The sequence below is a fragment of the Poecilia latipinna genome, unplaced genomic scaffold, assembly GCF_001443285.1.
Source record: "Poecilia latipinna isolate Pla-1442-1.1 unplaced genomic scaffold, P_latipinna-1.0 Scaffold777, whole genome shotgun sequence".
Taxonomy (NCBI): domain Eukaryota; kingdom Metazoa; phylum Chordata; class Actinopteri; order Cyprinodontiformes; family Poeciliidae; genus Poecilia; species Poecilia latipinna.
In genome coordinates this window covers 142793-156165 of record NW_015113393.1, presented here as the reverse complement: position 1 = coordinate 156165, position 13373 = coordinate 142793, and the positions used below count along the sequence as shown (strand labels likewise).

Sequence of the window (13373 nt, the reverse complement as noted above, 5' to 3'; positions counted from 1 at the left end):
AAACAAAGAAAATAGAAATATTATTAAAAAAAAAAACAAAAAAGAAAAAGAATTGGCGGGGGGGGGGGGGGGGGGCACAAGTAAAGCCTAATAAAGGCTTATAATACACTTGGAGAAGCCCTGTTAGAGTTTTGTACTTTGTTGATGTTGCTGGATTATGTCAGTAGGAGATTTGCTCTCGGATTGTTTATAGATTAGTTTCTGTTTGTTTTGCAGCTCAGCTGATTGATTCAGATGAGCTTTATGAGAACAAAAGGCCAAGGACTGAACTGCAACCTGTACGCGGTGATTACATTTTAAAACTGGACACATTTTGCTGTTTAAAGGCCACAGTATGAACTCCAACATAGCTGGTTGTCTGAAAGCTCTGATCTGATTCTGACTGTCCACTTGTGGAGTTCAAACATTGACCTTTGACTTTTTTTTATCTCACGTTTTCTCTGCCAGTTTTGATCTGCTTCACTTCCTCCTTGCTGTCCTTTGAATCCCTTTGGCTGCTCCTGTCGTTTTCCTCAGACGCTCACATCTGTCCTCGTATCTCTGGCTGCTGTCTGAGTAGAAGAAAGCAGCAGTGGATAATCTTTTTTCCCTGGAAAGAAGAGCTTTAAATCTCAGATTACGAATGAAGCTGCGAGCAGGAGCGGAGGATTACTACTTCTCCGTTGTATCGAGTCCCAAACTGCGTGTTATCATGTAATACAATCAACCGCATGGCTCCCACGCTGTGGTGAACTCGCATGTCGTTATTCATATTTTTAGTGTGTGTGTGTGTGTGTGTTGCTACCACATCATTAGACCATGCTGCAGACTCGTGATAGTAAACGAGCTGCCAGCAGTTCATTGATTTTTAGCTCGTTATCCATCCACAGCTCCGTGTTTCTCTCTGCGGAGGTGTGATTTATGCTTCCACTGGGTTATCTTTCTGTGTCATCAGTCGACCGCTGTAGTGGATTAATTCCATTTACTGTACATATGAACTTTGACCTCTGCTCTGGTTGTTGGAATTTGCCCCAGAGGGTTTTGTTTACTTAAAAGCAAACTAGTCTTGAAGTAGTTTAACACTCCTCAGCCGAAATCGTCCTTCGGATTGTGAAATAAATCATCTACATTTGAAGACGAACTGAGCTGTCATGGCTTCTGGCAGAAATTATGAGGGGCTTTTAATTTGATTAGCGCAGCAGCAGGGGACCAGAGAGGAGGTTCACTGATACTAATGCTGCCCAGTTCAGGTTTTTTAAATTGAAATCATCTAGTAGAGAAGTAACAGTTTGCAAGAAAAAACTCCAGATTTCTGGAAAAATGCATGATTTCAATTGAAAAAGTTACTGTATTCATCGTTTTCCCCCTCATTTACTAAAGCAGAAATGTAACAGAGAATGAGACGACCTTAATAGAGGAGCCATGTTGTGATGACTTCCTGAAAGAGTAGGAGTTTTTAAAGCAACAGAGGCCCAATTCAAAGGCGTTAAATTACAAACTCAAATTTCTTTTAAGTCATATTTGATATATATACCATTTTTATAGCAACTGAAGTTAACATAGTTAGTTGTATGTGCTTGGAAAGCATAATGCTGCCCATTTCAGGAGCCACGTCAGCCATTTAATCTGAAAACCCATCCAGTCCATGGCTGAAATGAAGCTGGAGACAACTTGTCTCTGTTTGGTTTTCAGAGATGAATTTCTGCCTACTTTTCTTCTTTGGTTTAAAAAGCTTACTTTGGCTGTTTCTTCCCTCGATATTGGAGAAAGATTTAAACCTGGAAACAGGACGTTTTGCAAAGTGCAAGAGTAGCTTTAAGAGAGGTGATTTAGACACAGATTTAGCAGAAATCTAAAGCAAATTGTGTAACAAGCCTGTATAAGAATAAGATAGCAGTAGAAAACTCTGAATTTCATGGAAAAAGTAGCAAGAGTTTTATTTTGATCACTATGCAGGCGGATAATGGATGCTGATGCGTTCAGTACCTGGAAGTCTGTTGTTTTCTTGTTGCGCTGCGGCCATCTGCGTCATCCAGTGAGTCCGCAGCGATCGTTTTCCCCTAGCAACACTTTTAGCCGTCACAGTTTAAATTTGCTCTGAGTGTCGGAGGGAAACGGGTGAGTGGAGGATGAGAGCAGCGAGTCTCAGTTGGTCTCTGACCCTCCGCCCTTCATCCCTCCATCTGTGGTTTGTTAACGAGGCTTTTCAGAGGCCATCGCACTCCAACTCTGACTGTGTGAACACGATGGCTTGGGGAAAAAAATCTCTGCCATGGTGAAAGCAGAGTGAAGAGTGACACCCGTCATTGTTCTGTCGTGATCCCGATGACAGAAAGCGTGACACGCCGCTGTCGTTTTCGCGTGTAATAAAGGAGAACCTGCAGACGTTACGGTCGCAGGGTTGGACTGGAAACAAATCAGCAACGCCACAATGTAAAGCAGATGAAGGCAGTGAATGCTGTACCTGTTGGAGTAAAGCGCCTGGCAGTTCTCCTGTAAATGTGTTGTCGGAAACCTCCGGAGATATTTAGAGATCTCAGCTGTGACTACACCTGTTAGCGTTTCTGTTGTCAGTAGCAGCCAGTTCTCTTTCTCTCACCCTCTCACTATGCGCTGAAGTTAATACCCCTTGGACCTGACTAATTACTGCAGCTAAAGTTACATTTCTGCCTCACAACTACTCGGCCTTAGTCTGAAAACATCCTGCAGCGAATGCAGTCTGCTTAACTTCTTTTCGTTTTTGTGATATTTTTTACCGATCTTTGGTTTCTGATTGTTGCCGGCTGGCGGTTATTTTCCAGGATCAATCAAAAGCAGATGGTTTGACTTAACTGTGTCACTCTGCGTCATGAAGAACATATTTCAATCTTTTTTTTAGTTGCTTAATTTTTGTATATTTTCTTACATTTGTGAATCAGTTTACTTGTATTTTTTTGACAAATTTTTAACTGTTCATTACTAATTATGTATCAGCATTTTTTATTTTTAAAATATACATTTTGTTTTTATTCAGTACTGTTTTTATCAATGTTTTTGTTTAATTTTAGTTTTTTATTTTTCCCCCCTAAATTTTTTTATTAATTTTTTTAATCTATTTTTGCTTTTTTAAATTTTTTTTTAGGTTTTCTTCTTTTGACTCTTTCCACAATTGGTAGAAGAAATAATCAAAACTCTTTTATATACACACATATTTCTTCATGTACAGGTTATTTTAAATAAACGCGTTGACGTCTATAATCTACAGTCATTTTTTCGCACGTGTTGAGTTTATAAATATATTTAATACATAAAGTCAGAAACTATCCAATTAAAACATTTCTAGGTCAATCCAGTCAGTGAAAACAATCCAGCTCGATGCGATCCGTCTTTAGGATCCGTGTTCGAACAGAGCAGCAGAACAGGAACGTGTCCTGCTCTGCCCGCCGTCAGTTCAGCCCGTAGGCATGTCTGCAGAGACGCCAGTTCAGACCTGAAGTCGGTGCTTCGCTGAAGCTATGATGCAGGCTGTTTACCTCTCTGCTGCCCCGCCCCGAACAGGCCGCTGCCCCGCCCCGAACAGGCCCCAGGCAACCCCCGAACCTGCCTGCATGCAGGTGTAAGTCTGCATGCAGGCAGTAACTGTAGGGAGGGCAAAGGTGAAGTTAAGACTCTGCTTATTTACCTTGTCAGTGTTTCTGAAGACATTACATTGAAACATATACGTTAAAATCTCAAAACAAGACGGAATAATTAAGTAGAAATGAAAGCTGTTGTTTATTGAGAGGATAAATTGACATAAATACCAAAATCAGATGCAATATTTAAATGTTATGTATTGAGATCTGATCAGGTTTTTGCTACATTGATCCTACTATGTTTAAGGTGTTTATTTTCTTGAAGAAAATATTTTCTTGTAAGAATATCATTTTCTGACAGAGAGAAATAGTTTTTATCATCATTTTATAGATTTAGGAAATTAAAAAGCTGCACAATAGGTAAGCATTCTGACTCTTCCCCCAATAAAAACCCTGAAATGTGGCAGTGAGGGTTCAACTTGCTCTCGTTTTCCATCTGCTCCATGGCTGTTTTTTTCTCGGTCGTTATTCTCTGGATAATTTCCCCCCCACAGGGAGCTGCGTCTTTCTGCAGCTCCCCCTTTGCCCCACAGGGTTTCCCCTGCAGGCTGATGAAGTCAAAGCACATCCCCTCCTCCCCACTTCATCTTAAACCAAACTAGATTTTCATTTCATGTTTGCATCCTGATTTTTCCTCTCACCAGCCACTCTCATCTGATTTATTTGTAGCCTGATTTGAATTCACCTGCAGGTGCGCTCCTTCCTGTAACCTCCACCTTCTCCTTCGGCAGAGTGACGCATGAGGCTTCATGTGTGAGCGCTCTCTGTAGCCCCCAGGAAGCGCAGTCATAAATAAAAAGGGATCTGTTGTTTTCTCCTGGCTCCTGGAGCAGAGCTGCCTTGGCGAATTTAACCTGCGAAAACCCGAGTATCTAAATGATACCTGAGAGCATCTCCATATTTGTCCAGTGAGATGTTGTGTTTGGTGAAAAAGGAAGGGTGTGGGAGGAGGTCAGCATGATGAGCAAGGCATCAGTTATCTCCACCAAACACTTCGGTAAAGTGTTTATTTTTTTCATTTGTCTGTTTTCTTTTTATCTTCTCAGCTACAACTCAACAGTTTTATTGTTGCGATGGGGCCAGGTTGGTTGGTATAGCCATTTTTTGCTTTATTACAGCGATTCTAAATTATTTGTTTATGTTCCAAGCAGAGATAATGACAGATTAAAAGTACCATTTGAAAATAGCACTGGTATTAAACATACTTTTCATTAAATGTTTAATTTATTGGTTTAAATGTCATGTTTTCATTAGCTGCAGGCTGAAAATCATCACAATTAACCAAAATTAAGGCTTGAAAAATCAGTAATTAATCTTTGCAATGTGTTTCAGTTGGTGAACTGAGTTTTGTAATTAACTCTACGTTCCTTTATTTGCTTGTTTTCTTATCGCTTTTAATTACTATAAAATATGATCAACTTCTTGTAATGCTTTTATTTTGAAGGGACTACTTGTGGTTTAAGCGTTATCACAAAATCAGAAGACGTAAGAAAAGTTTATAGAAATGTTATTATCCCCCTAAATGGAGGCATACGGCACATTTATGATGTCAATAAGTATGTATCTTAAAGATTTTTGTTTCTAAGTTTAAAATTAGTTTAATTCTATGTCAAAGCTGAATATTCTAAGTAATTAAATGGATTTTTGATGGTTCTCAAAGCGACTCTGCTGCTGTTGCGCTCCTGTTGATGTGTAAACTGAGTTTGTTTTTGTGTCTTTTCTCTCTGTTTGAGCACCGTTGTCGTGGTTACGTTAAGTACCGGCCTCCTGCTCCATCCGAGCGCGAGGCGGTTATTGCTCCACATGACTCCACTCTGTTGTTAATGTGACAGATTCCTGCGCTTGTCCTCACTAACCCACTTATAGACACCTCGCCCTCTAAGTCTCCTGATCGGGATTCGCCCAATCCCATTACTTCCTCCCCGGCGCTCCAACACACCAGTTCATCCCTGCCAGTATTAATCTGGCTCACCGGTTCAGACGGAGCGCGGCCCCATGCGGGGTTCGGGCCGACTAATGGATGACTAATGTGGTGTAATCTGTCACACTCACTGCTTTAAGCACTCATTTGTCCCTGAATCAAGAGCACCCAATTAATTGTTTTGCCTCTCGGTTGTCTCTCCAACACCATTAAACAGCTGACGGCACGTTTTGCTGTGCTTCTAAGCATCTATTTACACATTAATTATTGAGTTTTTTGGCTTTACTTCGCCGGACCCTGAACCTTTTCTCCAACGTCCCATCGGCTCATTAATATTCATGGCTGCGCTGAAGTTTCTATGCTGCAGCCGCTGCTGACACTCGCTAAATAACATTGATGTTTGGTGCTTATCTGAAGAAAAAGCAGCTCCAAATTCCCCACAAACGGCCTGGAGTTGATGGAAAAACGTCCAGGATTGATTTGTCCATCAAACCGCGTAAAGCTGATTGGTTTTTGTCAAAATGCTGCAGCCTGATTAGCCGAGTGACGGGGCGGGGATTATGTTGTGTTGTTTACGGTTTCCTCGTTTCGGATTTGTTTCCTCCTCTGGTTTGTGTTGGTGGAAAATAAATCGGTGGACTGCAGGCCGCGGTAAATGGCTCACCTTTCCGTCTGGGGACCAACTGAAGGAGCTTTTTCTTTCCTGTTTTCCTCCATGCTGCCATTGACTCCCTGAGGCCAGATGAGCTGCCAGACTTTGAATATTCTTCATGTACAGAGGACAGCTCATGTTTCTAATCATTTAATTTGAATACAAAAGCCTGATGCAAACCAGCTCTCTGCCTTCTGCCTCATCTTGCATCTTTTACTGCACAATTCAAGAGTGTTCATGTACATTTGCTACATGAAACACGCAAACTCCAGTTAGGCTTATTAATAGACATGATAAGCTTAAGTGTTCAGGATGACATGCCATCCACCACTTATTGGACTAAGTGAATGGAAATTAAGCACAAACTGCTGCAACCATCAGGGAGTAGTTTAACTTCAATGATCCGCCTGCTCTCTCTCAGACCGTTGCAATAAAACCTTCTCACTTTTTAGCTGCTGCCAATGCGCTTTAATGATTCGCTTCACTCAATAATTCAGAAGCCTCAGGATCCCTTCAGGTCTTCTGCTTTGTTGACATTCAGGTGGTGAGAAAATGCATTATCTTTTCGCCGACTTGTTTATGTTGCAGCTGTTCTCACATATCTCGTTTACATGATGAACCCAGTAACCAGATGAGACGTACATGAACCCCCTAAGTCGTCGGGGTTTTACATTTATTGATCGATTCTTCATTTGTGAAAGAAAAGCTCACTTGCGACATTTTTCTGTTCTGCTCACATCATGCTTAAACTCTTCTTTCTTTAATTTCTGTAGCCACAGCATGCATGCAGCCTTCTGGTTTCCCATGGGGACACGTCCTTGTGTGTTTTGGCTCCATGTCCATCCATCTGTATAATTCTCTAAATGCCCAGAGTGCAGAGCAGGGTCGCATCGTAAGAAGTGACCAGATATCTGCTCTGTACAGCGGGCACGTGCGTCCTCTCAGACATATGCTCGCTATGTGTGTGCCCTCAGACCTACTTTTTAAACGCGTGCAGGGAGAGCAGAGGCAGCGCACACAACGCTGCGACTGTTCAGGTCTGAGAGGCGGCGATGGAGAGACTGGAGCAAATATTTTGGTTTTGTTATGGATTATTTCTCATATCTGAACCCGAGGAGAATTTCTCTCGTTTATCTTTTTAGAGAAAAAAAAACAAAAAAACAAGCGGATTACAAGACAGCTGAGATTACAGACAGAAGTGGCAGAGTGATGATGTTTATTTGAATCACCCAACTTGTGCAACACAATGACCACCCAAGGCAAAAAGTATTTACTGCACAGCAAAGTCTCCAGCTCAAATGTAACTCTATAAAGTAAATATTTATTCAGTGTCTTGTCCACAGAGGACAAAATGGTCAAACGAAATGTCTGTGAGTCAGACCTAACAAACCGGCACTCTATGGAGTCATTTAAAAGTGCTCTTCTGTTGAACCTGGCTTCACTTTAACTTTCTGCGGTGGAGAATTTACACTTGTGACACAAACTGTGAATACACAGATGCTCATTAACCCATCAGGAACTCAATCAGCTGCAGCTGGCTGTCTTGACTGAATAGTTTGGAACAAGAAGTTATTGAATTAATGTTGCTTGTGGATAGACATGTTGCATAAAACAAAGCATTTTCCTATAAACTGCAGCTGATTGGTGGTCTGGCTCATTACCCATATATGGTATTCACTTCCTGAGAGGCTTTCGATGCCATCAGAAAGTGTTGATAAAGAAAAAAGCTATGGTAAGGCATAATATAATCATTTATTTCATATTATTTTCATATTTGTAGATGTTTTAGCCCTGAATTACGCACGTCCTTGAAGCATTTTATTGCAAGCTGCTCAGCTCCAGTAAATAAACACGAGGTTTTTTATCTGTTCACCTCCAACTGCAGTGTTTAGTTGGGTAATTTCCAGGGTTGGACTCAGAAACCCCACTGTGGTTTGTAAACCTTGTTGCCTCTTATGTAATTCTAAGCTTTCTTTCCCTCACTGAGCCGACCAGGCTGGTTATACTGTAAATAGAAGCCTTGCTTTAACTCCTGTCAGAGATTTTAACAAGGAAATGGCTAAAACTGTGTAACAATTAAAGTCGTAGAACGTCCTTCACACCCCGTCAAACTCTGAATTTAAGGAAAACAGGTCAGTGTTAACCGATAACGAGGGATGTCTTGTTTGGAGCGACAACACGAGGATCCAGTTTCTCAGACTTGCATCTGTCTGTTTTCATCCAAACATGCTGCGCTTGTGTTTTGATGCTGTGGGCCTGTGATGGGTGGTGAATGCTGACTCTGCAGGCTGCGCCACAGACTGCCTTGCTCTCAACCACGGGACACAATTACAATGGCACGTATTCATCCCGTCTCTCTCTGCGAGGGGGATAAAAACCCGCCTTCAGGGGGGATGTCAGCAACTTGCTTTGCTTCGCTTCCCTGGCAACCAGAATTAGTAATATTTTAGGTTTCCTTATGTAATCCTCTGCCTTTGTCGGCGCAGTGAACAAGAATCACCGGAGGCTGTTTGTTTGGAGCTCCGGGGCTCCTCGCTGCTGTGCAGCCGTAAAACAGATTTACTGCCTTTTACGCCCGTTTCATCGGCTCTCTAAACAGAAGAATCCTCACATTTGGTATTTATGTTTAGCTCTGCGTCCTGGAGATCTTCCACTCCCTCCTCAGTTTTAGATGGACTAATTTAGAGGCGGAACAGGGAGGAGAGAAAACCTCCATAACTCATCCAGGCCTGCAGCTTACGATTGTTTCAGTTATCGATTAATTGGACAAAGAAACTGCAGATTTTTCATTTAACCACTTAAAACTTTTTATACAATATTAGAAATTCACTAATGATGCAATAAACAAATAATTCAGTTTCTTTCTTTAGTGTCTAAAATGCAATAGCAAAGATTTCCTTTAGCGAATTTGAACCAGCGGAAGCTGAAATATGCCATTTGAGGAGTTTTTGATAAAACATATTTACAAACAAAGGTGCTTATGTTAAATTTAAACTGTATTTCATTTTTGCAGTTTTTGGCTTACTTACTGTTGTTTCTTCACCAAACTGCATTTTTTCCTAGTTGTTGTTATACTCCAGTTAACGATTAATCGATTACTGAATTAGTTGACAGTTATTTCAATAATCGATTAATCACAATAACCTGATTAATCATTTCAGACCCGAACACATCTGTCATTTGACGCTACGTAGTTTTGTCTGAAAGGCAAACAGGAGCCTCTTTCATCTGCAGAGTCTCCAGAAGGGTTGAAATGATTAATCGTGATTAATTGATTATTTAAATAATTCTCAAGTAATTTAGTAGTCAATTAATTGTTAACTGCATTATGCAGACTCTGAACATTTGGTGAAAAGAAAACATATTCAGAGCAGTAATTAAGCCAAAACTGAACAAAAATATTAATATATTTAGCATTTTTAGGATAAAAAAAACACCTTTTCTGTGTCCGCAGGCAGAGCGCAGCAGCAATGATGCCAACACCCTCAGCATCCCGGTGCCGATGCGACGCGGCGCCTCAGAGTCCAACCTGGACGTGGTGGACAGCATTGGAGACGATGGCATTGGCGTGGATTTTACGAAGGGAGCGCTCGGCATCGATCGACTGCAGCAGAAGATCCTCAAGGTGCGTTTACTCACATCCAGATAAACTTCGTTGTGTTTCAGCCTTATCCAGTTATTCAGGAGAGTCAAAACTGTTTGTCAACCAGTTCTTAAAGAAAAAGAGAGAAACAATAAATTGATTTATTACGACAGGCCTGGTTGAACCTTTTAACCGTCTCCAGGGTTTGATGAGCGAAACAGGAGAAAAGTCGAGCATTAATTATGACCAGCTTTCCTCCTCCTGGCTTTAACTCCAGGTGACGGAGCAGATCAAGGTGGAGCAGGAGGCGCGGGACCAGAACGTGGCGGAGTACCTGAAGCTGATGAACAACGCCGACAAGCAGCAGGTCGCCCGGATCCGCCAGGTGTTTGAGAAGAAGAACCAGAAGTCTGCGCAGTCCATCGCTAGTCTGCAGAAGAAGCTGGAGCAGTACCACCGGCGCATGAAGGAAGGTGAGACCAACGGCAAGCAGAGCCAGAAGGACACCAGCAGCAGCAGCAGCAAGGACTCGGCCTCTCACAGCAGAGACAACAGCCTGCGGGACGTCAGCTCCTCCGGACGGCACCCGGCGCTGGACAAGATCAGGACCATCGGCCCCGGCGTCTCGCTCTCGCCGCCATTCTTCTTCAACAAGTCGCGCGATATCGCCAACCTCATCAAGAACAAGTTCGGCAGCGCCGACAACATCGCCCACCTGAAGAGCTCCATGGAGAGCGGCTCAGGGCTGCAGGCGGACGGGGCGTCCCGGGGCCTGAGCGGCAGCGCCAACGCCGTCACCAAACCCTCGAAGTACCACAGCGACGACGAGTGCTCCAGCGGCACGTCGGCGTCGGCCGACTCTAACGGGAACCTGGTGGGGGGGTCTGTGACCGGGTCGGGGGGTCCAGGGAGGTCCGACTCCAGCGGACGGCTTTTGGAGGTGCTGGACATGGTGCGGGAGGTGAGAGACGCTCAGACTCAGTTGGCTGAGGACATGGACACCATGAACGCGCAGTTCAAAAGAGACTACGCCTACTTTACTCAGGTGATGCAGGAGGAGAGATACAGGTGAGCAGCGCAGGAAGAACCACTGAGGGTCACTGCAAACAAAATCTGACCAGGAAGATTCGGTCCAGTTTCTGGAGCAAATGTTGTTTAAAACAAGACACAAGACCAACTTACACAGAGGAGCTTGTTTCACTCAACAACTCCTTAATACTGATAAAAAAAAGTTCCACAGACAGCTTATTTTACTTATATTTATTTTTCCCATGTTATTCCCCCCTATGTCTTGCTGAAAAGTTACTCATAAATTAGTTTTGTCTTATTTCAAATATACCGAAATATTTCCCCTGGAATTAGACCAAAATACTTGGTAAGATTTTGTGTTTGTGCAGTGTTCAGAGTGTTTTGTTTGTGTTTTGTGGAAAGAACAAAACACAAAGCTCAAAGTTCATGTTGTCACACCTGGTGTTAGGATTCATTGTATCTGCAAACATAAGCTCTTTCAGAGCTTATGTTTGCAGACATAATGCAAACATATTATGTTTGCATTATGTCTGCAAACATAATATGTAAGTAAGTAAAATACACGAGAAGTGAAACAGATGCTAACAGTGATGAGAGAAAATCAATATGTCTGCTTGACTTTTATATAAATTAGGTTTTTAAGTACATGAACGCAGTGCAATGCTTTGTCTCACCTCTGGGGGCGCTGTGTCACACTTAATGAATGAAACGGACAATTTCAGCGGATCCGTCCGTAGCTGTTCATCTTCGTATCGCCTATTTAGTCGCTTAATTTCACATCTTCTACATATGTTGATGTTTCACAGTTTGTTTAATACATTTAATGAATGTAAGTAACATATTTAGTCTTTCTAATTGGCCTTAAATACGCAGTTAAAATGCGCAGGGTGAAGCAGAAAGTACCGTGCCTCACTGGTAGGGGGCAGTGCTGAGCCCCATAAACACAACAAGCAACAATTGCTCTTCTGTGCATAATTGGTTAAAGAATAATTAAAACCTTTAATCTGTTGAGGTTAAAACTGAAATATGAGCTGCTATCTTGGATTTTAGATTTGTCTATTAAATTTAAACTTGTTCAGGCAGTTTTTGTTTTCAGAAGTGATTAAAGTTGCTTGTTGTAAAATCATTCCACTGCAGCCAACATTAATTTGATTTAGAAATTGAGTTAGTTGAAACCTTCATATCTGCTGTTTTGAAATGATTTCCATCAGCTCTGCAGAGGGCGATGTTTAAATTTGACCTTTAAGATGTTTGTCTCAGATTACAGTAAACAGGTGTTGTTTGCTGTGAGCTTTGACAGTTTAATGGTCCGGTTTAGAAGCTGCTGCACGCTAAAACCTTAACACACAAACCAGCAGACTGTTGCTACGTCAACCCCACACTCAGCGCAGCGTCGTTATAAGCTGCTGCGCGGCTTCCATGCCCACACACTCGCTCAGTTCTGCTTTGTTTCTGGCTCTCTCCTGGGCTCCCTGCGTGCGTGGGCGTCCGTCTGCCAGGTATGAGCGCCTGGAGGACCAGCTGAACGACCTGACGGAGCTGCACCAGCACGAGACCAGCAACCTGAAGCAGGAGCTGGCCAGCATCGAGGAGAAGGTGGCCTACCAGGCCTACGAACGGGCCAGAGACATCCAGGTACCCGAAGCTGCTGCTGCTGCTGCTGAGCGCAGAACGAATGATCCTTTCATCAAACTGACCTTCTGTTAGGGAATTATGTTTCCATTAAGATGAAAAATCAAAACATTATCAAAGTTTATTTGCAGAGCACATTTCAGCAACAATAACAGACGTTGCTTTTGGTCGAGTTAAAATCATCAATATGCATAAAATACATTGATCGCTGTTCAATTGATGGTTCAAAAGCACCTCCAGACAGGTGATGTAAAGGTAATTTTATTTATGAAGCATATTTTCAGCAACAAGACAATTCAAAGTGCGATAGAGGAAATACAAACAAAACGAAAAAACAGAAGAAAAGCATTATGGGTAAGCAGTCTGTTATGGGTAAGTCTAAATGAATCACCAGCTGGTTGGACGAAGGTCATACATTTCTGTGGAGATACAAACTTAATTTCCATTCATAACGTCATTCAAATATGGAGAAGCAGGAAGTCTGCATCAGTGAAATCTCCCACAGTTACACATTTAAAAGCACTTTGGTGCGCCTTTATAAGCTATGAAATAAAAACCACTATAAAATAATCACTGTTTACGGTTTTACTGCTGAAAGTCGCAGTTTTTTGTCCTCACAATGTTTAGACTTTGATTCCTTCTGGCACAGAAAGAAAGTCTGAGAGACGAAAGCTGCTCAAATAAATAATTATTCCTGCTGTAAAACTGGAAATTTGTGGATTTGCTTTGGTCTTGTTACAGTTCAAAGCATAAATCAGATATTAAGTGCTTTTATTAAACTCAGTTGCTTTATTTTCACTGTTTGCAGCTTCTGCTTAGATTTTTTAACATAAATAAAAGTTTTTGGATGTTTAAAGATTTTTGACACAAAAGGCCCATCTGGCCAGCTTATGTTTTTTTTTTTTTTTTTTTTTTTTTTTTTAAAAAAAATCAACTAAAAAAAATTTTTTTTTTAAAGAGCGT

General features: G+C 41.9%; 1 protein-coding gene across 2 annotated transcripts in view; it reads left to right on the top strand.

Annotated features, from left to right (window-relative positions):
• Window positions 1–13373, top strand: part of tmcc3 (transmembrane and coiled-coil domain family 3) — a 48575-nt gene that overhangs the window by 30194 nt on the left and 5008 nt on the right. For both annotated transcript variants that reach the window (XM_015046379.1, XM_015046380.1), the window contains exons 2-4: window positions 9621–9791; window positions 10027–10817; window positions 12278–12413. In XM_015046379.1, the coding sequence (XP_014901865.1) occupies window positions 9621–9791; window positions 10027–10817; window positions 12278–12413 (1098 nt within the window). The remainder of the gene's footprint in view (window positions 1–9620; window positions 9792–10026; window positions 10818–12277; window positions 12414–13373) is intronic.